Source organism: Suncus etruscus, chromosome 6 (assembly GCF_024139225.1).
Source record: "Suncus etruscus isolate mSunEtr1 chromosome 6, mSunEtr1.pri.cur, whole genome shotgun sequence".
NCBI classification, from domain to species: Eukaryota; Metazoa; Chordata; class Mammalia; order Eulipotyphla; family Soricidae; genus Suncus; species Suncus etruscus.
Window position 1 is genome coordinate 36,657,998 of NC_064853.1, and position 27,639 is coordinate 36,685,636.

Here is a 27,639-nt window from a genome sequence, read left to right on the forward strand (position 1 = left end):
GTTAGTCAAATGTATAAATTGAATAAGTGAAAAGAGGATAAATTTTTGGGAAGACTTCTAGGGATTGTATCATTTGATAAAGAACACCAATAGAGAAAAATACATTATAAAATAAGTTGCCATGGGAATAAGTAATGAGTGTCACAGGCACTAGCATGTCAAAGTTATGGTAAAGAAGAAATCATTTCAAAAGCTGAAATATAGGACATATGTCATAAATCTGAAGTAAAAGGAGGTGAAATAATAAGCAAAGTCTGTTTTAGAGAGACTTGATCCAAAAGAAAAGGGAGCTCACTGAAGGTTTTCTGGCTGGTGTGAAATAATATTTGTGATTTATACAGATCTTTGGACCTATTGTATAAAATATCTAGATAATAATGGAATAGATAGGGGCCGGAGAGATAGCATGGAGGTAAGGCATTTTGCCTTTCATGCAGGAGGTCATCGGTTCGAATCCCGGCATCCCATATGGTCCCCTGTGCCTGCCAGGAGCAATTTCTGAGCCTGGAGCCAGGAATAACCCCTGAGCACTGCCGGGTGTGACCCAAAAACCACAAAAAAAAAAAAAAAAATAATAATGGAATAGATAATAGATAATAATGGTCAGAAGCATCAAGATCGTTCATTGGACATTCCCATTATTATGGCAGGAAATAACAAGTATCTGATATCATGGCAGATGAGGTTAGAAAAAAATTACTTTGAAACATTAAGGGAACAATTTCTCTGGAAAAAATATTTTTGGCTCATAGTATAATTACACATTTAGTGCTAGAGTATAATAGAACCAGAGCTGCTTCAGTTAAGAAACCAAGAAGGGGGCGCAGCCAGAAAGGCGGCCGCCCCCTGGCCTGTCGCGCATCGCATGTTCGTGGGGCACCAGACACTAAACCATTCGTAGACTACCTGCTTCTGGGTCAGGGTTTCATACGTAGCAGAGCAGCTAAAAAAAAACAAAAACAAAAACAAACAAACAAACAAAACCCAAGAAAACCCTGCGCTTGTCAAATTAAGAGAGTAAATGGTGGGACCACACTATACGCCAAATCTAAATATAGATATGTGTTCAGTAAAACACTATTCAATAATAGCCAAGATATAGAAACACTCTGTTTCCAAAAATAGATGATTGGATAAAGACAATGTGGTAGGAAACAGAAATAGCTCATAGGGCTTGACTGAGGCTTTTCATAGGAGGGGCATGGGTGGTCCATCACATAGTTTCCAAGCACCACTCAGCTTTCTCTCTCCCTTTGTCTTTCTCTTTCTCTCTCCCACACTCACACCCACATAGCACTGGGATGGACTATTAATTCGGCCATAAAAAAGATGAAGCTTTGGGCCAAAGAGATAGCATGGAGGTGGGGCATTTGCCTTGCATGCAGAAGGACGATGGTTTGAATCCCGGCATCTCATATGATCCCCTGAGCTTGCCAGGAGCGATATCTGAGCGTAGAGCCAGGAGTAATTCCTGAGCGCTGCCGGGTGTGGACCCCCCCCCCAAAAAAAAAAAAGATGAAGCCTTGTGTTGGGGGAAGCTGAATCCCTTGTTGGTTGGTTGTGAATCCAGAAATATCTCCCAAAATGAGAGTTTAATTCCCATTCTTATGTCTCCCTTTTGGGGGAAACCTAAGTGATAATTCTCCGCAGCAAATAATCCAGACAGATAGAAAGGTTGGGGGACAAAAGTTCGGCAATGAGAGGCCTTTAACAGTTCTGATGCCAGCTCCAAAACAACCTCCGAGCCAGCAGTCAGCTCTGCCAAAAAGCCTCCTCTCACCTCGCCAACAAGCTCTTCTATAGTTGTAATGGTCATTAATACTAGAAAATTATTCTCATTGTACATTAAGATCTACAGATCTTATATCATTATGAAAACTGGTGCAGTACCTGTTACTAATTTATGTTCTATTTGACAGTTGCCTCTATAGTGTACTTTAAGTGAAGAAAATTATGGATTACTAATTATACTTATTTGTAATTCTCTTTATTATCTATTAATCTAGAACATTTCTTCTTTACTTTCCTGTTTTTATGACCTTATTATTTTCTATTGTTAATTTGATTTTTAAAAGTTTTAATAGTTTTGATACTAACGCTACAGTATTGTTCAAGTTTATGTTATTGATATAAAAATCACTGTATACCATTGCTACAGAAAAGCCCATGATCCTCCACTGTCCCTTTATCATCTCCATTTGACCTTACTTCCCTTACCTATCCCTCTTTATTTGATGATTCACAAGTATGCTTTTGGTGTATATTCTGACTATCCATGGCCTCCATCCTGGTGCTCCAGACTCTCCTCCTGAATTGCTGTATTGCTTCCTGTACAGCCTAATCATCCACAACCTCATCACACCCACTCATCCACAACCTGAAACTCTCAGATATACTGTTCAAGATGTCATTTATACCAGTTGGTATTACCATATTCTTGATTTGTTGTTTCTATATATCACAGACTAATTCAGTCATCCTTTATTTATACTTCTGTCTCTGACTTACTTCACTCAGCAGGTTACCTTTGAATTTTATCAGATTGCCATGAAATTTATGCCTTAAATATTTCTGGTTGTTGCATAGTATTCTATTATGCATATATATCATAACTTCTTTATCTGTTTTTGGACATTTGAGTTGCTTCCTTATACTGGTTTTGTAGAGTTGCATTTAACATGGGTATTCATATATCCTTTCAAATAGAACATAGGAAAAATAGATAGTTGGGTCAAATAGAGGCTTCATTCTTAAGTTTTTTGAGAGTTCTTCATATTTTTCCAGATGTAGTGCTAGGGATCAAGACAGAGTCAGAACATGTATGACAAGTTCCTTACTCCCTTTCTAAACTCTCTTTACCCTCTCCCATTTTAAGTTCAAATTGTTTTTAGTTTTAATTTTCATAGACCTAATTGCTGTACAGTTATGAAATTTCAGGAATTTGGAATGTGTGTAATTGTCATCACTTCCTCCACAAAAGTTCCAGTGCTACTTCCACTATCATAAGACCCTCTCCCTGTACCTCCCAATACTTTCCTTTCCCTCTGGCCATCACCACAATTTTCTCTGAGTTTAGGAGTTAGTGAGTGGTTGGAGAATCAGCTTTTTTCCCCTTTAGTTATTCATAATTTATATATGAGGATACTTTTGTTGGTGTACACCTGGTGATGCTCAGGGGTTACTCACTTCTTGCAGTGCTTAGGGAACAATATGGGATGCCAGGAATTGAACCTTGGTCAGCCACGTGAAAGGAAAAGACCCTACCTCTGTGCTATGGCTCTGGCCCTGATTTCATTTTTTTTAAGTGGTAGAGTTCTCTTATTATATAGGCCACAGCTTCTTTAAAATCATTTATGAATTGGAATTTTGGTTGATTGCATGTTTGGGCAGTGAGAGCCCTGTGAGAATGCTCTCCTATGAACATAAGGGTACATTAACTTTTCAAATCAGAGTTTTTAAATTTTTCCAATTAATGCCTAGAAACCATATTGCCTGATCATATGGGTTTCCATTTTGCCCCTGTGTACTTTTGATATACCAGTAGCTATATTATTCTCTGAGCATCCTTGTTACTTTCTGACAAGTGTTGTCAAGTACATTTTGAACCTTTGCTATCCAGTGCTTATGCCCTGAATTGTGACTGACTCTATAGATTTCTTTCTATATTCTCCAAACTGTACTCCTCTAGGAGAAGGATCATGTTAGGGATTTTAAACATAGCATAGATAATTGGGCAAACTTAGCATTCACTACCTTTTTGTTTGACTTGAGGTTTGGATTTGGTATGGGCTAATAATGCTGAAAGCTATTTCTGGCGTAGTGCTCTCGGTCCATATAATGCAATGATCACATACCGACAACCTACATGCAAAGAATGAACTCCAGCCCTTTGAGCCATTTACCTAGTACTAAAGATTGTGCCAAAAGCCAGATGAAACTACAGGAATCTAATTTAAGTAAGGTTCTAATTTAGCCAACCTTAGAAACATCAAAATGTATTTGAAAATATACCTATCCTTCAACCTTTTCTAAAATAGGACAATTATTAATTAGCTGCATTTGTAAAATATTTGAATAGATTGTGTTTAAATGACAAAGTCAAGGTCACACCTTAAGTCGCAGAGCTAGAATTAAATTCCTGGTCTCCTGACATCGCCCCAGTTTTTTTCAACTAGGATAATTAAGTTAGAATCTAGCAGAACATGCAGTGTTCTTCCCAATGCAAAGAACTTTCAAATCTAGGAGTCCCTGGGGATAGCTTTAAAATCCATTATTAAAGAGCTTTTAAGTAGTATGAAATCTATTCTCATTAATAACTACTCAAACATGACCTCCATGACCTGATTTTTCAGAGCTGTTAAATATAATTGGTGAATTTATTCTGTCGATTCAGGTCAAGCAGGACTTCTTTGTCAGCTGTTACCACAGTTTCTTTTATGGATACTTGAAAATAAGAGAAGAAAAACTGTTGGAGTGTCTGGTGAAGCCTTATTCTGTTTTCCTCTCTATCTTTTTTTATACTGTGCATAAGTCCTAGGTGCCAGTTAAAAACTTAGCACCTTGTCATATGGTGGAAGGAATGCCAGAAGTAATCCTGGCCATTTTAGCCTCCAAAGACTATTACTGAAGATAAGTGGTATAACTTGAGAGTTTATCATAATCTATATCAAATAAGACAATTTGGTAGGCTCAGCCTTAGGCACAGTTAACTAGAGTTTGGTACTTTTTTCCTTTTTTCCTAAGATGAATGTATTAGACAAAGAGAAAAGTTCCCTCTAGCTACTATTTGCTGCTTGCTCTCTCTCTCCCCTCCCTTTCTCTCTCACTCTCTCACTTTCCCACTCTAACTCACTCACTTACTCTTATGGTCTCACCCCTCACTCTCAAGCACTCTCATTTTCCTTCATATTAGCCCTATTGCTCTTTCTCTGTCTGGATGAGTCATTCTCTACTCCCTCCCCTCATAGTTCCTCTGGAGACCAATTGGTGCTTCTACTGAAACCACATCTCTGCCTAAACAAGGATACATTCCAGGCCTTGGAACAATCTTCCAAACCTGCTTTTTTTCCTTTTGTTTGTTTTGGAGCTTACACCACGCAGAGCTCCGGGATTACTCCTGACTCTGTGCTCAAGAATCTTTCCTAGAGATGCTCAGGGGTCCATATGGATGCTGGAGATGGAACTTGGGTTGACTACATGCAAGACAAACACCTTTCATGCTGTACTCCCTTACTCTTCTTTTTTCTGTCCTTTAAAGTTTTCTTTTGACAGACTTTTTGGTGTAAAATGTATTTCTTCTGTAGTTAATGTTTTGCCAATTAATGTTTGTGAAATCCGAAGGGTTGAAGACCCCTTTATATTCTTCTAGAACTTTGTTGTTTCAGCTTTCATATTAATCATTTGCATCTGTTGTAAGGTTTAATTCTAAAGCTATTAGTTTAGAATTTTGCTGGGCTGGAGATAATATAGTGCAGGTTCAATCCTGGGCACAACATGGGTCCTCAAGCATCTCCAGATGCAGACCAGCCTGGAGGCCCCAGGCACTATCAGGGTGATCTTAGTAATCGCCAGCATCTCATCCTCAGTTCCTTATATTGAACAGCCAGCCTGGTTAGCCAAGAATCACTGGGTCTCCTGAGCACTGCCTAGAAATACTCCCCTACTGAAGGAAAAGAGAATCTTGGATCTTGGTGCCAAAGTTGGCACCATCTCATCGCTGGGACTTAGCATCAGGCTCACACTTTCTAGCAAGTATTACTGAGATTAGTCTCCAAGTTCTGAGTACCATTGGAGAGCCCCTGACTTCATCTCAGAAAAGAAAGAATTTTCTATCTGTGTTCAGGAATAATATTAATCTATAGTTTCAGTATATTTTTGCCAGATGTTGGTGTGAAGTCCTTTGTTATGTTGGCCTCATAAAATGTGTTGGAAAGTATTTCCTCTTCCTCACCTTTCTAAAGAAGTTTTAGTGATGGGTGATGTTCCATCCCAGGCACCAACTCCACTCCCCAAAATGGAAGTTTTGTACAGTTTGTTACTCATTGTTGTTGTTGCTTTGGCTTGGGGATTCAGCAGTACTCAGAGAAGTGCTCAGTGATTACTCCTGGGTCTGCTCTAAAAAATCACTCCTGGAAAGCTCGGGAACTATATGGAGTGCTGGGGATCAAACCTGGGTCGGCTGTTCAAAGCAAATGCCCTACCTTCTGGGCTCTAGCCCTAGGTTAATATCTTTTTAACTCAACATTAAAGTCATCTGGGCCTAGATTATTTTTTATGGGTCACACCCGGCAGCAGCACTCAGGGGTTACTCATGGCTCTACACTCAGAAATCGCTCCTGGCAGGCTCGGTGGACCATATGGGATGCCAGGATTCGAACCACCATCCTTCGGCATGCAAGGCAAATGCCCTATTTCCATGTTATCTATCTGGCCCCATGGGCCTAGACTTTTTTAGGAGCAATTTTTTACTGCAGTTGAAAATTTTTATTCTTATATATTGCCTGTTTCCATTTTTATTCCTTTTATATGTATATATATATATATATATATATATATATATATATATATATATATTGATTTTTGGGTCACCCCTGGTGGTTCTCAGGGGTTACTCCTGGCTCTGTGCTCAGAAATCGCTCCTGGCAGGCACAGGGGACCATATGGGATGCCGGGATTCGGAACAACATCAGTCCTGGGTTGGCCACTTGCAAGGCAAGTGCTATGCTATCTCTTTGGTCCCTTGTTTTTCTTTTTTATACAATTTTATTATAATTTAATATGGTTTTGATAATTTTTAGGTTTATAGTTTTGAAATACAGACTTATGGCACTTCAGGATACCTATAGCTGTCCACCACTGGGAACCACCAAATAGTGATTTTATCACTCACCTCTGCTCCAATCTTCATTTCCCATAAATGAAAAGTTACCTTGATAACAAAATCTTTAATATAAAAAAAATAAACGTTGGTGTATTTTTTTGGGCCACACACAGCAGCGTTTAGGGGTTACTCCTGGCTCTGCACTCAGAAATCACTCCTGGCAGGCAGGCTTTATGGATATATGGGATGCCAGGGATCAAACCCGGGTCGGCTGCATTCAAGGCAAATGCCCTACCCTCTGTGCTATCACTCCTGCTTCCTCAAATTTTATTTTGATATATGATTACCAGATTTGCTTTAAAATAATCTGATTTTGGCACTGATTTTGGCTTTCATTTGTTTCTGTGAATATGCCTTTGGCTGGCTCATGGTGTATTTATTGTTGTCTGGTTTCCATCCAATTTAATATGTTCATTTCAAAATTTGTCACATAAATATTTGAAGACACTAAATTCTCAATTTTATGGCATGTTTTGACTTTTGGTACAGCTTTTTTTTGTCATTATCACCACCTTGGGCCATTATGAGTATCTTTAAGATCCGAATTCCACAGATTCATTGCTCAAGATCACTAACCTCTGGGGCCAGAAACTCTGATTAGTGCGCTTGTGTATATGTTGTTATGCAGGAGGTCTGGATTCAGTCTCTGGCATTACATGGTTCCACAGACAATTCCGGGATAAACCCCTAAGTACTGCCAATTGTAACCACAAAACTAAAAGATTTTAAATTAAAAAAATTAAAAATCAAGGACAAAGAGATAGTATAGTTGGAAAGATACTTGCCTTTCACATGAATCACTCCCAGCACCACACATGCTCTCCACAGCACCTCCAGGAAAGATCCCTGAGCACAGTGCCAAGAATCAGCCCTAACACAACCAGGTGTACCTTCTATATCCCTGCCCCACCTCTAAAAAGAGCAGTACTCCAGGCTTAGTGAACAGTGAAAGTCCTTCAGCAGCCTTGGAACACATTTGAGTCTCTTGCAGATATTTAAATACATTTTTTTTCAAGTAACTTGCTCTTTTCATCTAAATTTTCAATTAATTTTGATGGATTTATTTGTAATATCTCTACTATCTTTTAACTTAATAATACTCTCCTTTAATCATAATAACTGAAGATTGAATTTTCTTTTAATTTTTCTTGATCAGGCTTGTTTTGAGGAGCTAGCTTTTGAAAGAATCACTGTGGTGTATGTCTACCCTATTTTCTTTAACTTTTCCACTCATCTCTAGTTTTTCCTTTTCTTTGCTTTGAGTTTACATTGTTCTTTTTCTAACTTCATGAAGTAGAAGTTTAAAATAAAAGACCTTTCTTTTCTTATAAACATTTAGGTTTTTAAATTTCTCTCTGATAACTGCTTTACATGTTTAGGTATAAATTTGCATATTTAAATGTCATAGTTGAATTAATTTTAAGTCTCCAGATTTCTCTTTTTTTTTTTTTTAATTTTTGACTTTTCAGGCCACACCTGTTTGATGCTCAGGGGTTACTCCTGGCTAAGCGCTCAGAAATTGCCCCTGGCTTGGGGGGACCATATGGGATGCCCGGGATCGAACCGCAGTTTTTCCTTGGCTAGCGCTTGCAAAGCAGACACCTTACCTCTAGCGCCACCTCGCCGGCCACTCCAGATTTCTTATTTCTATTTGTAAATAAATTTCTGTGGTGTTTGAGTTATTTTCTAGTAATGTCATTTAATATCAACACTTTGGGTTTATTTATTTCTTACTAATTTCTATTTAAATTCCATTGTGATTGCAAAACATTCTGTATTATTTTAGTTGTCTGAACCTTATTGAAAAAAATTTTATTCTGCTTTTTCCAAAAGTATTTGCTGGTATATGAATGGTTTTATTTTTTCAATTAGAGACTTTGGTTTCTTTTGAGACTATTTTTGTTTAAATTTGAAAAGTAAATCCAATTTAATCTTTCCTACATATTGTTGTCCACTTATATTATTACCCCTTATCCAAAAGTACTAAGGAAGTATTGAATAGGATATTTTCCTATTTTTTATGAAAATGATAATTTGTAGTATTTTGCTATTCTTTTTTTTTTTAATCATACCACTAACACTTAACACAATTGATGTATAAAAAACACCCAACTTGGTTGCCAGGTCCCAGTTTCAAAATGTAAGTCCTTAATCCAACTTACTTTGAAACTGTGGTGTGGATGCATGGGGAGATATAATTTTCTCTTCTAATCCTTAGATCTTCATTCTAGATAGGTAAAGATTTAGGCTTATATGAGAAATTTTATCTCTGAATTATCTGTTTATACACTTTAGCTAGATGTCTTGAGGGGTAAATGTTAATACTTTCTCTGCATCTGCCAGAAATAATTAAAACTTTTCATTCTAGTCAATCTAAATTTAGTTTCCTCCATGGAATTTTCTAGGATTTAGGTCAGATGCCATGAAACTAGCTATTTGGCTTAAAAATTACCCAAGTGGAAGAAGCACTTTTTTTTAACTGTCTGGGATGGGAATGTGGGTGGGTGGAGAGGGTGATAGAACGAGTTTTTTTCTTGCAGTTGTGATTCCAAAGAACCCCTACCCTGCCTCTGATATGAGCACTGAGAAGCCCAGCATCCACAACAGCACCACAACTGTCTTGGAGCATCAACCAGGGCAAAAGAAACGTAAACAAGGAAAGAAGCGGGGCCGATCGTCCAAGTCCCTAATCCCCCATCCCATCTCTACCCCTTCCAAGTCAGCTGAAACTTTGAAATTCCCAAAGAAGAGGGGTCCCAAACCTGGCAGTAAGGTAGGTAAAAACGTGAGTTCTCCCGAAGGGATGAAAGGTTCTAAAAGGATGACACATCCATTTCTGTCCATCAGAGAAAAGTGCTTAGTATACACCTTTACCAGGAATCTTCCTAGACTGTCATTTTTTTACTTAGCTGATTACTTTGGCCTTGTTAATATTACAGAAATCATGGTATGGACAAGGAACAAATTTTTATGTCAAAATTTTATGGACTTCCCGTTGGTTTGCAAAACTGACATTTTGGTAACCTAACTTCACATCTCTATGTATTTGAGTCACCATACCCACCTCTAAACCCTGGTTCAGCCCTCATTCTTCAGTTGATGCCTTCTACTCATTGCTCTGTTGCTTGCCCTCTTCCCTGTGTTACTCCATAGTCTTCAAGAAATAAATTCTGAGGCCTGGAGCAATAATACAGTGGGGAGAGTACTTGAGAGCACTTGCATTGTATGGAGTCAATCTATTCCTCTTAGCTCTGTCAGTAGTGATCTCTGAGTGTGGAGGCAAGAGTAAGCTCTGAGCACTTTTGAATATGTACCTCACACGCACAAGAAAAATAAATTTTGAAAGTTACTCACATTTGAAGGAACTCTTTCCTAAATAGAGCAAGTACCTTATTAATTAGCCTAGTATGGTTATACAGGCATGTGAAGAGAAAAATATAAATTGATTCCATAAATTATAAAGGTATGTCTTTTTGTGAATCAACCTGTCTTTTCAAAAAAAATAGGAAAATTATTCAGTGCTTACTAAGACAATATTAACATATATAAAATTGCTCAATGCTTACTAAAATGTTAATATAGATAAATTCACTACTGATCCCTAAGGCAATATTGATATATATGTGTCACATAACCCTCACAAAATCATAGGTGTTATATGATGTTAATGTTATTTAATAGTTAACAGTAAATTGTGACTTAGGAACGTAAAATCCCTAACCTAGTATAGATAATTGATGGCAAACACTAATTGCTGTTCAGATCTTCTAGTTTCAAGATCACTGCTACCCTACTTTATGTTCATTCTCATTTCCTAAAGGGTAGAGCTCTTTCTGTTGGTACAGAAAAGACTACAGAGTGTGGCTGAGCAACGCTACTGAAAGTTACATTTACCACCTTTTTGTCATGACCCAACTTTTGCTTATCTACCCTGGGACATCCATGAGGTCCTCAATTGCTTCTCTACATGCCCATCATTCTCACTTCCAGAATATTAGGGATTTCTCCTTTCTGAACCATAACTTCAATGCAGAAATAATACCCAGTTAACCCTGGGCATCCTTTTCCATTGTCATAAGTTCATCCCTAAGTTTTGTTGGTTGGTTAATTGGTTTGTTTTTTTTTTTTTGGTTTTTGGGCCACACCCTGTGACGCTCAGGGGTTACTCCTGGCTATGCGCTCAGAAGTTGCTCCTGGCTTCTTGGGGGACCATATGGGACGCCGGGGGATCAAACCGCGGTCCGTCCTAGGCTAGCGCAGGCAAGGCAGGCACCTTACCTCCAGCGCCACCGCCCGGCCCCGGTTAATTGGTTTATTTACTGGCTCACTTTGATACTTCTAGAATATGAGATACTCTAGAACAAGAAGTTCCAAATCTTAGTTGTCCTCTTACCTTCTTTCAGGGAAAAAAAAAATCAATGCCTTCCTGGAAATTTACCTTTTTTAAACAAGCAAATAGACAATGCACCCTTCCCCAATCCACTTGAAACTACTACTACTGCCATCATCAGTAGCTTCAGCAACCCCCAGGAGTCACTATTGCCCACTTTGGGAAGTTGCTGTGGAATATGAACCCCACCTAATCTTTTTCTCTTGGAGTGTCTTATAGCTCAGTCTCTTGGAAAATGTTCATAATATGTTGGAGAGGTGGGTGGAAGGATGGATAGATTATTTTGATGTTGCTGTTCCAATTGAGAGATAATCTCATTAGTTGGCATCAACTTCTTTATCATATCCTAATCTTTCTGTGTAACAGATCATGCTCCTGATTGGATTAAGCCTAAGACATTTTTTTTCTCCCTTACTCCCTTATTCTCATGGAGGATAAGCTGATAGTTATAAAGATTCTGAATACCAGAGTCTTTTGATGTTGTGAAGCTGTCTTGAGAAGAGACAGATTAAAGGAGGTTTTATAACTCAATAAAGCACCAGTCAGAATACAAAACACTACTAATATATAAATATATATATTTATATAATACTTAAACTTTATACATATATAATTATATTTGCTTATACTTATATATGTACATATATATTTATATATGCTAATATATAAATATATAAACAACTACTAATAACCAATATTAAGTAGAAAATTAAGCAGAAGACAAGGCTTTGTGTCAAAAGAAAAGGAGCAGTTAAGTCTATCCCAAAATGGAATTGGTCAACTCCCATCACCAGAGTGTTTCATCAGGAAGAGGAGAATATGTGTTCAAGATGACTGATTGGGTTAAATGGCCTTTAAGATCCTTCAAAATGTGACTCCTTCAAAACTGTGTCTCTACAATTGCTTCTGTTTGCTTTCCCAGGCAGTTCTAAAATATAACTAAAATCCTTTTTCTTTGTAACCTTTTTGAAAACAGTTGTTCTCATTGTGTCCTGTAGTGTGTGTGTGTGTGTGTGTGTGTGTGTGTGTGTGTGTGTGTGTGTGTGTGTGTGTGTGTCCTGTATTTTTATGGCTTGGCATTTGACTCCTTAATTCCCCTTCCTGTTCTCTTGTCAACTGTTAGAGTGTATGTTACCTTCCACTTAACTCATGACCCTTACATTCCATTTTGAAACAAAGCAGTCTTGTGATTAGAACATTGGCATTGAAGTCAAACAAGCTTATCTCATTCGTTACTACCTGTGTGACTTTGGGAAATCTTTGGGTAAATATTTTGAGCCCCAGTTTTCTCAACAATAAAATGTAAATGAGGTAGAACATGACTATGTCTAATACATATAATATGCCTTTTCTCATTCTGCTTTCTTCTACCATATTGGTGCTCTGACTCACCAATTTTATTTCTTCAGGGACCCCCCATATAACCCTATCACCATCTCAGTGAAGTTGAATTGGTACTTTCTGATTCACTGTGTATGTGAATTTTTTACAATATCAAAAATATAGTACCCCCCTGCCGCAAATATTTACCAATCTGAAGAAGGTCAGGGGGTGGGTTAGGAAGACGCCTGGGAACCCACACACCACAAGAAAAACCCAAAAGACAATGGGAAAAACTGTACTTCCAACATAGGCATAAGACCTGTAATACACCACCTCTTTACCTGCCCTCCCCCAAATGTAAGGTAGTCTTTTGCACCACTTTGGTCCCATAAAAATTTCGCTAACTCATTTTATTTCTTTTTTTTTTTTAATTTATTTATTTATCTTTTTTTTTTTTAAATGTTTGTCCTTCATATATATTTGTGAGCACATACAGTTTCAATCCCCCCCCCTTTTTTTTTTCTTCGTTTTTTGGTAGGTGACCTGTGGCTGTTATCCCATCAGTCCACCCACGAATACACAGACATTATAATGTAGCACCACTTCCCCCTACAAAGGCACACTAAGTAAAGGGGAAATTTTACATTTAAAAAAAAAAAATAAAAGAGAGCTCTTATCTACTAGAGATAGGAACTCATAGTTATTTAAAATATAGGGATATCTCCTGCCTTGAAAATATGTCATGTGGAATCAAATTAGACCTCAGGTGATTAGATACCATTCATCCAGCCTTGAACCCTGGATCTCCGACATAGAAACGGCACAGCTCTCCACAACAGCTGCAGGAAACAAACTCCATCCAGGACGGCCTTAATACGACGAGACCAACAACAAGGCCCACCTCTAACATGATATCCTGACAACGGGGAAAATGTGATCATTTTGACCTTAGAGCAGATTAGCCTACCTTACCAACTAACGACAAGACAAAACCAGAAGTCTTGGCTCCCTTTGGTAGGACAAAAACCCAAGATCGGGATTTACAGATGACTGGCTGCTTGATTCACGACCAGACTGTATACATCTTGGGACCAATAAATAAGCCCTAGTTTAGGGTTTGAACTATGACCTGCACAAGAATCATGATCCCCAGCCCCAAAGATCCGGCAGAGACAATTGTAACGGAATGGGGCTTTTGGGAGCACAAAGAAAGACGCTATCCTAGGTGCCACCCTAGGCTCAGTGCAAAGACCAAGATCATCAACCACAGAAGATGGGTTAAAATGACACTGAGGTAACAGAACCTCTAGAACCACAAAGACTGACTTCATCATAAGTCACACCTCAGGATCTGTACAGATACTGAGACCTCTAAACACAGAGCAGAAGTCTTCCACACACCAAAGGAAAAAAAAAAGAAAGAAAAAAAAAAAAAAAAAAAAACACCACCGGGAAAGTAAAGGATCCTGAGCAATGTCTAGAGTTGATCCCATGACAGTATGCTCCAAGGACGGAGAAATCCCATATCTCTTAGGCCAAGTGAATTCTTTTTCGAATGACCCCAATATTTACTGTGCCAGTGCAGGAGGGAAAAAAACAAAAATACAAAAAGCACAAAACCTTGGTTATTTTTTTGATATAAATATATATAGTACCTTCATTTATTATTGTTATTATTATTTTTTTTGATTTACCAATCTATTTTGGTCGATTTCTCTGTTTGGGTGTGATTATTGAAAGTGTAGTCCCCAATTATACTTATTTTTTTTTATTTTTTTTTTCTCTTCCTTTCTTCTCTTTCGTTATGTGCTATGCCATGTTTCTTAATTCAAGACCATGGCGTGATTTTTGTTTGTCTGTTTTTGTTTTATTTTTTTTCTACTTGTTTGTTTGTTTGTTTTGTCTGCTCTGTGTGGTGCTTATCGAAATAGCTGGAGCCCTCACTGGATATTTGACACTTCTTTTGGTACTAGTGGAGTGTTTCACCTACTTTTTCTCCATCTCCCAGAGTGATGATGAGAGCCTTTAGAAGGACTCCGCCCATTTTCGGGGTATTAGACTCTTACCCCAGTTTATTGCTTTTTTCTCCTTCAAACAAAACCACGCAACTTGAACTAGCTAGTCCTGACTCCAGATAGAGGGGGAAATAAGGGAGGCATCAGGACCAAACAGGTGCAAGACTACTAAGTAGTGGGTTAGATACAGAGGGGACCACATATTCTAGCCGCCCTGGGGTGAGGGAAAAGGAAAAGGGAGGTAGGATAGAAACGGAGGCGTAGGGATGACAATTTGGCGATGGGAATCCCCCCTGATTTTATGTAAATATGTACCTAAAATATTATTGTCAACAATATGTAAGCCATTATGATCAAAATAAAAATTTATATTAAAAAAAATATATATAGTATGACCACATTCTATATGTCCTTTGAATAGTTAATGTTTGCATGATTATTATCACAGACAACATATCTTATATATGCCTTCTATTACTGGTGCATTTTCCTTAGATACTACACTTCTAGAAGACAGAAAGCTTTATATATCTCCCAGCAGAGAATCCTGCATGGGTCATTTAACTAAAAGGTAGTTTTGAATCTCAGTAATGTTCTCTTTACGTTTAGAAAGCTTTGAAAAAACCATTTCTTGGAAAGAGCATTTTGAGATCTTTTTTTCCCCTGAGACTGCCTTTAACAGCATAGAGGAAATACTGAATTTCTCTTACATCATCTTTACTACTTCTCATATTGTTGCTCTTCTATTTTATATGCTTCATTGGGAAAGCAGTTGTGGGTACTTATGTGAAGTGAGGTGCTAGGAATGGTAGACAAAATCAAACCTTTAAGGAGCTCCAGGCTAACAGGGGAACCTCAGTATGTAAAACCCTGGTGACACATTTTGACAAATGGAACAAGGGAAAATACAGAAATAATGGAAAATAAATAGTAATTTTAAAAAAATATAGGAGAGCTTCCTGAAATAAGATTTAAAAGGCTTTAAGAAGGAATGAAAGGGGGCCGGGTAGGTGGCGCTGGAGGTAAGGTGTCTGCCTTGCAAGAAGGAATGAAAGGAGGAAGGGAAAGGGAAGGAAGTTTGGTTAATTAATTGTTTGGTTAATTATTGTAAAGGTAAACTGCAGAGTTTAGAGGAGTAATACAGCTAGAAATTCATAGCATATAAGATTTGATATAACAAATGGCCTATAATAATCAGCTGAGGAGGAAACAGAGGAAATAGTTTATAGGGGTGGAGATATTTTCATTTTTTTTAAAGAGAAGAAAGGTACCAAGTAACATCTAGATAAACTAAACCACAGAATTTGTTTTGCTTTTGTCTGCTCAACTAATAGATAATATAATAGTTTAAATAATTTTATGAAATATAATTATAAATTACAGTGAATTAGACTGATTCTACAGAAGCCTAGAACATAGTACATAGATTGAGGGTGTGTTTACTAAGCACTTGCTATATGTACAGCTTTGGCAAGTGGCTGGGTATAAAGATAAAACACAGTCCCAAACCCCTGACTTATTTCAGTTTTATGAGTATATTAAATGTTAGTAAAAGAGAATTGAGAATATAAGTTATCTGTTGTGGGTAGCAAACTTCTCCCCATCCATTTTAACAGAGGAAACCTCGGAGTTTGCTGAACCCACCACCCACCTCACCAACAACCAGCACCCCTGAACCGGATACCAGCACTGTACCCCAAGATGCTGCCACCATCCCCAGCTCAGCCATGCAGGCCCCCACAGGTAAGAGCAGTTCACTGGACCAATACAACATGCTTCAGGCCCATTTGTACTTCCTTATTTTGAACCAATAGTTTCCCCCTACCCATTTATCAGCCAAAGGAGAATCTTCAAATATTTGTTTAGCATTACGATATTTGTAATTGTTCCAGAGAAACCTTTATCCCATCCAAACATTCAAAGAAACTTGGGTAGATATTCTGTGAGCACAAGACTGGGTTGTTGGGGCATAGAGTTAGGGTGCAGATGTGGTCAATGCTAGGAGCATCCGGGCCTACTCTGCAGTAACTCTGTCCTTTCTACTATAGGATGTTCTCTTCTTAGCGAATCCTTCCAACATTGTAGTAATCTCACCACACACAAATATGTAGGAAACTCCTTGGATTGTTTGTTTTTTAACATCAGCAATTGTGCAAACCTAGAAACTATAAGAGTGATATTGACTATGTATGGATCATGATATTTGATTTAGTAGCAAAACTTGGTAGCTGACATCAGTGGGTGAACGGGGCTCCTGGACCCACTTACAATGTGAGTATGTGTGTAGAGGGTTCGTCCACCCACAGGAACTCTCCGGTGTCAGCAGGAATTCTGAGAATTCAGCTACACCAGCAAAGAGCACCAGAATTTTTTCCCTTGGATCGAGTCCAAGCTCAGCCCGAGGACTCTTATTTTAGCTAAAGGATCAAGCTCAGTCTCTTAAGGTGACCCTCTGCTTAAGAACCCAGTAATAAGATTAAGCTGTAATCTGTGTTTCTGACAGCTCGTTCCTCAGTTCTGCAGGTACCAATGATTTTCTAGCTCCCAAAATCCTTAGAAAAAAAATCGGTGGGGGAGGAATGCGCAAAAGTAGAGGGTAGGGAGTTTGTCTGGCATGAGGTTGACCTGGATTCCATCCCCTAGCATTGGTGATACAATGGTAACCATAGCTACCTTCTAGTAACTTGCAAGATTGACTCCTGGTACAAAGAAAAACATTGACTTCATAGATCAGGGCTTCTTGATCTTTCACTCACGATCCCTTTTTTGCTGCTCAGATCTTTATGTGACACTCCCTGGGCACATAAATACACAAAATAGGTATATGAATCAAGCATCTACTGATATAAATTTCAAAGAAATTCCTTTTAAAACAAATTTTAATAAGTTTTGCAACAGCACATTGGGTTATAACCCATAGAGTTAAGAACCTAAGCTCTAGATCACCAAATATAGGGGAAGAAAGACTTAGGACAAGGCTTGGGGAAAGGGTGCTGAGCTTTCCACACTCTCAGAGCACTGCCACATGTTCAATCTGAAAAACTCTCAGAATTAACTCCTCTTGGTTTTTTTTTTTTTAATGAAGACTCCTTAGTACAATTTATTAATTCCTTGCTATTAGAAATTTATCTACAGTTCTTCCTCCCTCTCTGAGGTCTAGGTGTGGACTAGACATCCACCCTTTAATTATGATTCCAAGACAGTCCAACCTCTATGCCCAAGTACTTCCCAAAAGTTATCTTCATTAATAGAAGAGATGCCATTAGCACTTTCAACACTTAAAATTTACTAAGGGGGTTCTGGAAAGGTAGCACAGTGAATAGAGTGGTTGCCTTGAGTGCTGCTGCCCCAGATTCTATTCTCAGCACCCCAGATGATCCCAAGAATTGCACTAAGACTGATCTCTGAACATAGAGCCAGGAGTTAAGTCCTAAGCACTGTTAAGTATGGCTCAAAAATTGTTTGGTGGTATTTTTGGGTCATACTTGGCAGTGCTCAAGGACTACTCCAGACTATGCTCAGGGATCACTCCTGGTAGGCTCAAGGGACTTTATAGATTGCTGGGGATGGAACCCAGGTCACCCTCATGCCAGTCAAACTCCCTACCCTCTGTACTATTGCACATTTCTCCCCCCACCAAATTTTTTTCTAAGAATTTGGGAACAAGATCCAAGAATGGTGGATAAAGACAAAATATATGTGAGAGGGGCCGGAGAGATAGCATGGAGGTAAGGCTTTACATGCAGAAGGTCGGTGGTTTGAATCCCGGAATTCCATATGGTCCCCAGAGCCTGCCAGGAGCGATTTCTGAGCATAGAGCCAGGAGTAACCCCTGAGTGCTGCCAGGTGTGACCCCAAAACATATATATAGACATATATGTATATGTATATGTATATATATGTATGACATTGTATATATATATATATATATATATATATATATATATATATAGTATATATCTGTTCCCTCTTCACCAGCTATTTTGTGAAAGTAACCTTGAAAGAGCTATTATTGCTTTAGGGTAGACACACAGCCTCCTAATGAGATAACTATAAAAAAAGAAAAAGAGATGCTTTTTTCCTATGTAGAAACTAAGTTACCTAGGTGAAACTTGACTGGTTACTCTGCAGATGTTAAATCTTGAAAGAAATCTAAGCAATTGGAATGTCCTCAGGGAAGAAGTCAAAGTAGTCTTTTTCCTAGAAGGACTTGAAAGTACCTTCGTCCAAGTCATAGAATGTTAGAACTAGAAGGGAAGACTGCCCATAGTATCTGTCCAGTTATCTCCTGGAAGATACAGAACTAGCCTTTGCCTTTGGCAGCTCTGGTCAGGGACCCATCACATGATTTCTTGAAATATGTACAACTAGATCCAACAAGTTGCTACAGGTTTGCCTAGTCCAAGAATGTTTCTAATGAAAACTAATGAAAAGTGGATTTTCACCTTGGATGAGAAAGAGTCACACTAGATCTTTTATTACCTACCTTTCACTTTTTTAATTGCACAACACTTTTTAAACTTATTCGTGTTAGTTACACACATACAAATATATGCTCATCATTTAAAGAAATAGAAAAGAGATAGACTTTCTGTCTGCACAAGTCCCCAGAATGTGGGGAAAGACCGCCCAACCAGTGCCTATGAGTCACTCCCAACTATACTAGATCTGGCTGCCTAGGCCTAATTTTTCAGTGCCTGGACCTGGTGATGGGATTTATAGGCTCAGTGGTGTTGAAGGCCAACAGAGTCATCCTGGCAGTATTTAAGGGCCACCTGAATCATGTTTGGCTGTGCTGTGGGAAGGACAGGCAGTTGCCAGAACTAAATTTAGAACTTGCTAATGCAAGTGAAGTGCTCTATAGAGAGCTTTATTTCCAGCCCTAGATTGCTGAGTTTTTAATTTTAAGGATACTGGATTTTGTCACCTGTTTCTTTTTGTATTTATTGCTGTGATTTTTCTCTAGAAATATTACACCCTAAGAGATGGATTAAATCATTTTGTTTTTTTAATATAGAATCAAGATAAATACATACCTAGGATAAATAACACTTGAAACATGTAGTTCTTTATAATTATATATAACTTCCTAAGATTGTGTTGAAGGTTTTTACATCTGAGTATTGGTCTATAACTTCCTTGTAATGCCTTTGGCTTTGGTAATTGGATGGTGTTACTCTTACAGTGTGAGTTAGGAAATATTCTCTTTGCTTCTATTTCCTGAAAGATTTTGTAAAGGATTGGTAGTGTCCCTGGATATAGGTCAATGGTAGACCACTTGCCTTGCAAGTATAAAGTCCTGAATTTGTTCCACAGCATAAAAAGTTAAAAAATTGTTAAAGTGTTTTTCTTAAGTATTTTATAGAATTCACCAATGGCCAGCCAGAGTGATAGCATAGCAATAGGGCATTTGCCTTGCATGCAGCCAATCCAGGATGGGCCTTGGTTCAATCCCCAGTGTCCCATATGTTCCCCCAAACCAGGAGTGATTTCTGAGCTTATAGCCAGGAGCGTCAGTGGGTGTGGCTCAAAAACCAAAAAGAGAATTCACCAATGAATGGTGCTTTTTTTTTTTTTTTTTTTTTGCTTTTGAGCCTTACCCAGCATGAGTTATTCTTGGCTCTGTACTCAGGAATCACTCCTGACAGATTCAGGGGACCACATGGGATATCAGAGATCAAATTCCAAATTGGCAGCATGCAAGGCAGGCACCCTTTCTACTGTGCTATCACTTTAGCTCCTGTGCTTTATTTATTTTTGGACGTTTACTAATCATGAATTCAATTCATTTAGTAGATATTAGCCTTTTCATATTGTCTTCTTTGTGAGTTTTAGAAGATTATGTCTTTCATGGAATTATATCTTTAATCTCGATCACTACATTTGTGACCTAACATTATTCATAGTCAAGTTTTTATTACCCACTTAATGAGCATAGATCTATAATAATATCCCCTCTTTAATTTTTGATATTAGTAATTTGTGTCATTGCCTTTTCTTTTTGATTTAGTCTGGTAGGAAGCATTGATTTCATTTATCTTCTCAGACAACCAGCTTTTTGCATCACTGATTTTTCTTCATTGACTTGCTGTTTTAGTTTCATTGATTTCTGCTCTTTTAAAAAATTTACTTATTTTCTACTCTCTTTTGTAGCTGGTGTTGTCTTTGTTCAGATGTTCTGGAATCACACATTTGTTGTGATACCTGGACTCTCATCTTTGGTAGTGGCACCATCCCAGCGGATGTCCAGGATGGGCAGTTTGAAATGTGAGTGGGATCAAGGATCAAACTCAGTCTTATGCTTGCAAGGCAGATGTTCAACCACAGAAACACATGCATTATTGTATTAAATATTAATTATAGGGCCGGAGAGAGCACAGCAGTAAGGTGTTTGCCTTGCAAGTAGAAGGACGGTGGTTCAAATCCCGGCATCTCATATGGTCCTCCGAGCCTGCCGTGGGTGATTTCTAAGCGTAGAGCCAGGAGTAGCTCCTGAGTGTTGTCAGGTGTGACCCAAAAATAACAACAACAACAAAAAAAAATATATATATATTAATTATAAAGTCCTTGTTAGTGCATGAAGGAGTTGGATGGATCATACCTACAGACCCACTAGGCCAGAAGGGCTGCAGGCATCCATCCTCAAGGCAGCCATCCAACCCCCTCAAGGACTTGATAATTATAATTAATACAATAATGCACAACTTTTTAATTTTTATTATATTTCTTTTTGCTTGATTTGAAATTAATTGGCTCTTTTTTCCCTTGTTCCCTAAGATATAAGCTTAGATTGTTTTAGATCTACTACAGTAATTCAGTGCTATCAAATTTCCTCTGACCTCTATTTTATTTTATGTTGAAACCAGGTATCATGTGACCTTAGTTCCTTTATATTTCTGAAGCTATTTTTATGGACTGGGATATGATCCACTGGTAAAGGTCTTGTGAGCATAAATAGTCAACAGATAACTGTTAGACCTTGTTGATTTATGGTGCTATTAAATTCAGCAATATCCATTCTCATTTCTGATAGTAAGGATGTGCATCTACTACTAAAATAATACAAGTTAATTTATTTTCTTGCAGTTCTTGCAGTTTCTGATTCTCTCTTAGGTGCATATACAGTAAGGATTTATGTCTTTTAGGTATTGACCTTTATATCATTAGATAGTGCCCTAATGTATTAAGTCCATTGAATAGATGGATCTAAAATCCATTTGAAATTAATATAGCTACTTCTACTTTATTTTCCTTAATGTTAGCATGGTTATCTCTTTTTTATTTATCTATATATGCCTTTATATTTAAAGGGGGTTCTTGTAGATAACTTATAATTAGGCCCTTTCTAAAAATTTACTTTAAGAACATGTTTTTAATTGTTATATTTAGACCATTGATAAAGTAGTTATTTATTTGTTGGATAACTTTTTGTTTTTAAAATCTTTTTATTTTGGGCCTGGAGAGATAGCACAGTGGTGTTTGCCTTTCAAGCAGCCGATCCAGGACCAAAGGTGGTTGGTTCGAATCCCGGTGTCCCATATGGTCCCTCGTGCCTGCCAGGAGCTATTTCTGAGCAGACAGCCAGGAGTAGCCCCTGAGCACCACCGGGTGTGGCCCAAAAACCAAAAAAAAAAATCTTTTTATTTTTATTTTCTCTGTTCTTGTTCCCATTTTTGTTTCCTACTTTCTTAGTGTATCAGTTATACTTTTTTCTTAATTTTTGTTATCCTCAAATTTGCACTGTACATTTAAAATGTATTACATTAATCCAAATGAAATGAATTTTACTTTCAGATAACACTACCACTTCACAGATAGTGTAAGTTACTGTGCAATTATAAAATAATCTTAGCACTTCCATCCCACCCCTTGTATCATTGCCATTTTTATTTCAGTTACCTATAAATATACATAAGCATATAAAAACATATATTGCATAATAAAACATATTGCTGATATGTTATTTTGAAAAAAACTTACATTAGTTAAGAATAAACAGGGGCCAGAAAAAAGAATAAAGTGAATTTTTATTCTTTCTGCTATTTTTTATTTAATATTCTTCATTTCTTTATATATATCTAAGTCTTTGGTCTATATTATCTTTTTTCTCTCTAAGGAATTTAGTTATTGTTTCTTGCAAGAGAGTGGGAGATAAGGTACTTGCCTTGCAAGTGTCTGAGAAACATCAGGGATGGCCCAAAAAGGGGAATTTTTGAAAGGAAAATCTAATAATGATAAACTCACTCATTTTTTTTCTTTGTCTAAGAGTTTTTTCTTTGCCTAAGAAGTTATGTTCTGAAAGATAAATTTGTGAGGTACAAAATTTTAGGTGGTTGTGTATTGTCTCTTAACATTTTAAGTATTTCAGTTTATTCTTTTCTGTTCACTTAGATTCTAGATATGCAATTATTTGGGGGGTTGTTTTGGGATATCCCCATAAGTACTGGGCACCACTAGAACTATACCTAGTGGTATTTGGTAAACCATTTGGTGCTGGGGACCAAAGCCCAGGTCACTTCTAGCTAAGTGCTTCTCCTGGCCATGCCTAGAGGACCAATAAGTACCAGGAATAAAACCTAAGCTTCATGTATGCAAATATGTGCTCCAACCCTGAGCTCTCTCCAGCCCTGAAACTGTTTATTGATAATGGGACATGAATGTCCAATTCATACTGAGAAAGAAAAATTTCTGTGAATACCCTTTAATAAGATGGGGCTGGAGCAGTGGCACAAGTGGTAGGGCATTTGGCTTGCATGCGCTAACCTAGGACGGACTGCGGTTTGATCACCTGATGTCTCATGGTCCCCCAAGCCAGAAGTGATTTCTGAATACATAGCCAGGAGTAACCCCTGAGAATCACCAGATGTGACCAAAAAACAAAAATAAATAACTAATACAGAGATAAAGCTGGAGAGATGACACAGAGGTCAGGAGTCAGGGGTGCATTCTTTCTATGTACAGGACCCTGGTTCTTTTTCTTACAGTCCATGGCACCCAGAGCACTGTTGGGCACAGCCAAATGTAGCCCGTAACACCCCTCCAGGAATACTGGGGTATCCCTGCTGGCCCCAGCACAGCAGGGCTTAAATAGCACTGCATTCCTGGAACCTCACATTGAACAGTCTTGGCTCTATTGGCCAAGTTTTGTATGGAATACTTCCCCCTCCCCAGTTCCTCTGAGCACTCCTTGGGATATCCAAGATAAAATGATGGGGTGGGGGGCAGTCAAGGAGCTAGCATAACAGGCTGGACGAATGCTTTCAGTGTTAGAGCCCTAAGTTTGATCCCTGGCACAACATAGCTCCTTTCTAATTCATTTATAATTCATTCCTTTATAATTCATTACAACTTCTCTGAAGTTGTTTTTTATATTTCTTGGTTTTGCCTTCTGAATTGTCCTTTCAATTATCTTTAAGGAAAAAAAAACCTAATACTAGGGCCTGGAAGATAGTACAGGGACTATCTGTATTCAATTCCCAATACTACATAAGGTTCCCTGAGCACTTTCAGTAATGATCCCTGAGCACAGAACCAGGAGTAGCCCCTGAACACAGATGGCTATGGCCCAAACCCTCCCCTCCAGAAAAAGAACAGAAAACTTAGATTGCCTTCCTCATCTTCTTGCATATGAAAGATTAAGGGAGGGCCAAAGGATTATTTTCTATTATACTATCCCTGTTCCTTTTAGTCAAAAAAGATAATGCTTTCACCAGAACAATTTTCTTTTAGGAAACTGGACGTTTTCTATGAATACTCTTTGGATTTACTTCATTAGACAAAAATTACAAGCCACAAATCCCTTGAAGAAAAGCCCTTTTCTATTGGAACTTCCTGTACAGCTGCTATAAGAAGGTGTCTTTAAGCTTCTTAAAAAAACATGTTGGGAGAAAAATCTATGAGACTTTAGGTCTGAGAGAATCTATGAATCATAGTCCTAAATGATTCTGACGTCTTCACCTAAGATCTTGTTCCATTATAGAGCTGTCCATTTTCTAATTTAGAATTATTTGCCCTCCAGAAAAACTACAAGTTTTTGTTTTGACAACTATGATTTTAGGGCTTTTTGTTTGTTTTATGCTCTTCTTGAATTTTTTTTTTAGTAAGGAGCCAGGTGGCACTTTCATTTCTCTGACTGGAAATCTCCTTAAGTAGCTCCTTTACTATGTTTGTCTCATGTTTCCATGTTACTTCAGGGGACAATGATAGCAAATCTCCTTTGGATCTTTCAGTAATATTTTCCTCATTTAAAACTAACCAAGTGCCTTGAGACCTTTAGAATTCTATGAAACTCTACTTGAGCTGTGAATGTTTAAAGAACTGTAGTACCTGCCTTGCATGAGGCCCCATGCCTCGTCCTGAGCAGTATTATGGAGCCCAAGCATTGAATTCCTTGGCCCAGTTAGCTAAAATATCACTAGGAGTGACCCCAAGATTCCCCAGTCATTGCTTGAATCATAGCTCACTGAACAAACACTTGGAAAAATATACTAAAAATAATTTAAGGCTCTTTTTTAGCTTGCACTTAACACTCTTTGTGACCTTTAATATTTCTTTATGCTGTAGACCCAAAGCCAGGCAATGCACATTAATTAGGCTTTGTTACTACAATACCCTATTTTGTTTCCACAGTCTATTCTTTTTTTTTATTTAAACACCTTGATTACATACATGATTGTGTTGTTTGGGTTTCAGTCATGTAAAGAACACCACCCATCACCAGTGCAACATTCGCATCGCCAATGTCCCAAGTCTCCCTACTCCCCACCCAACCCCCACCTGTACTCTAGACAGGCTTTCTATTTTCTTCATACATTCTCATTATTAGGAGAGTTCGAAATGTAGTTATTTCTCTAACTAAACTCATCCCTGTTTGTGGTGATCTTCATGAGGTGAGCTGTAACTTTCAGCCCTTCTCTCTTTTGTGTCTGAAAATTTTTTGCAAAAATGTCTTTCATTTTTCTTAAAACCTATAGATGAGTGAGACCATTCTGCATTTCTCTCTCTCTCTCTCTCTCTCTCTGACTTATTTCACTCAGCATAATAGATTCCATGTACATCCACGTATAGGAAAATTTCATGACTTCATCTCTCCTGACAGCTGCATAATATTCCATTGTGTATATGTACCACAGTTTCTTTAGACATTTGTCTGTTGTAAGACAACAGAGTATCTTGGTTGTTTCCAGAGTCTTGCTATGGAAAATAGTGCTGCAATGAATATAGGTGTAAGGAAGGGATTTTTGTATTGTATTTTTGTGTTCCTAGGATATATTCCTAGGAGTGGTATAGCTGGATCATATGGGAGCTTGATTTCCAGTTTTTGGAGGAATTTCCATATCGCTTTCCATAAAAGTTGAACTAGACGGCATTCCCACCAGTAGTGGATAAGAGTCCCTTTCTCTCCACATTCCCGCCAACACTGCTTGTTCTCATTCTTTGTGATGTGTGCCAATCTCTGGGGTGTGAGGTGGTACCTCATTGCTATTTTGATTTGCATCTCCCTGATGATTAGTGATGTGGAGCATTTTTTCATGTGTCTTTTGGCCATTTGTATTTCTTCTTTGTCAAAGTGTCTGTCCATTTCTTCTCCCCATTTTTTGATGGGATTAGATGTTTTTTTTCTTGTAAATTTCTGTCAGTGCCTTGTATATTTTGGAGATTAACCCCTTATCTGATGGGTATTGGGTGAATAGTTTCTCCCACTAAGTGGGTGGCTCTTGTATCCTGGGTGCTATTTTCTTTGAGGAGCAGAAGCTTCTCATCTTAATATATTCCCATCTGTTAATCTCAGCTTTCACTTGTTTGGAGAGTGCAGTTTCCTCCTTGAAGATGCCTGTAGTCTCAATGTCCTGGAGTGTTTTGCCTATGTGTTGTTCAATATATCTTATGGTTTCGGGTTCCACAGTCTATCCTTATAATCTCTGCACCATAATAAACCATCACAAAATGGCATATGAGGCCGGAGCAGTGGCACAGCGGTAAAGCATTTGCCTTGCACGCAGCTGACCTAGGATGGTCTGCAATTTGATCCCGTGTGTCCCATATGGTCCCTAAAGCCAGGAGCGATTTATGAGCACATAGCATAGTAAGAGCATCACCGGGTATGGCAAAAAAATGACATAGTTGGGGGGGGGGGTAAAAAATGGCATAGTTTAAAACAATGTATACTCAGTATACATATGTATATGTATACATATGTAAACTCAGAGGTTTTTCTCACCACTGGGTATCCTAACCAGAAAGAGCTTCATGAATGAAAGTAATAGAAGAGATGGGTTTGCAGAGGTCTCAATTTCCCCCAAAAGAATACAATCTTTCTCCAGTGCTCAAGGATCATTCTGTAGATAGATATCTGTTCTGGGTCCTTGTGAAATGTGTAAGATTAGCTCACCAATTACTACCACATGCCTTTTGCTTATAACAGGTGGAGAAAAGGGAACCTCATCTATGGTGACCTGGCATAGTTATATTCTGTATCCTCGTTCTATAGTTGTTTCAGCTGATGAGTTATATTTTATGAGATAATCTGATTGGAATAACCAGTTCTTTTGTAAATGAGGGTCCTAAGTGATATATGGGACAACTAATATCACACATGCCCTTATATGGGCATGTAAAAATATTGTCATCTGCCTTTATGCAAATAAGATTCAGAAGATCAGTCAGATCACAAATGTAGATTAAAGTGTGTGATATAAATAATCAGAGGTATGGCCCCACTCTCCTCTCATCCTTCCCTGCTTACTTCCTCCATAAAAATCAAGAAAATGGAAATTATATCACGTATAAACTTAGGTCATAGTGCTTTGAAGTTGCAAAAAAGCAACAAACAAGGGGCCAGAGTGGTGGCACAAGCGGTAAGGCATCTGCTAGCCTTGCCCATGCTAGCCTAGGACGGAACTCGGTTCAATCCCCTGGAGTCCCATATGGTCCCCCAAGCCAGGAGCGATTTCTGAGCGCATAACCAGGAGTAACCCCTGAATGTCACCAGGTGTGGCCCAAATACCAAAATAAAAGATTCCTGGACCAAA

General features: G+C 38.2%; 2 protein-coding genes across 8 annotated transcripts in view; one reads left to right on the top strand and one right to left on the bottom strand.

Annotated features, from left to right (window-relative positions):
- The window catches only part of CTPS1 (CTP synthase 1), a 1,052,426-nt gene that overhangs the window by 942,953 nt on the left and 81,834 nt on the right, over positions 1–27,639 (bottom strand). The gene's annotated exons all lie outside the window — the stretch shown is intronic.
- SCMH1 (Scm polycomb group protein homolog 1) overlaps positions 1–27,639 on the top strand; it is a 207,877-nt gene that overhangs the window by 139,182 nt on the left and 41,056 nt on the right. For all 7 annotated transcript variants that reach the window (XM_049774735.1, XM_049774739.1, XM_049774737.1 and 4 more), the window contains 2 exons: positions 9,421–9,653; positions 16,225–16,351. In XM_049774735.1, the coding sequence (XP_049630692.1) occupies positions 9,421–9,653; positions 16,225–16,351 (360 nt within the window). The remainder of the gene's footprint in view (positions 1–9,420; positions 9,654–16,224; positions 16,352–27,639) is intronic.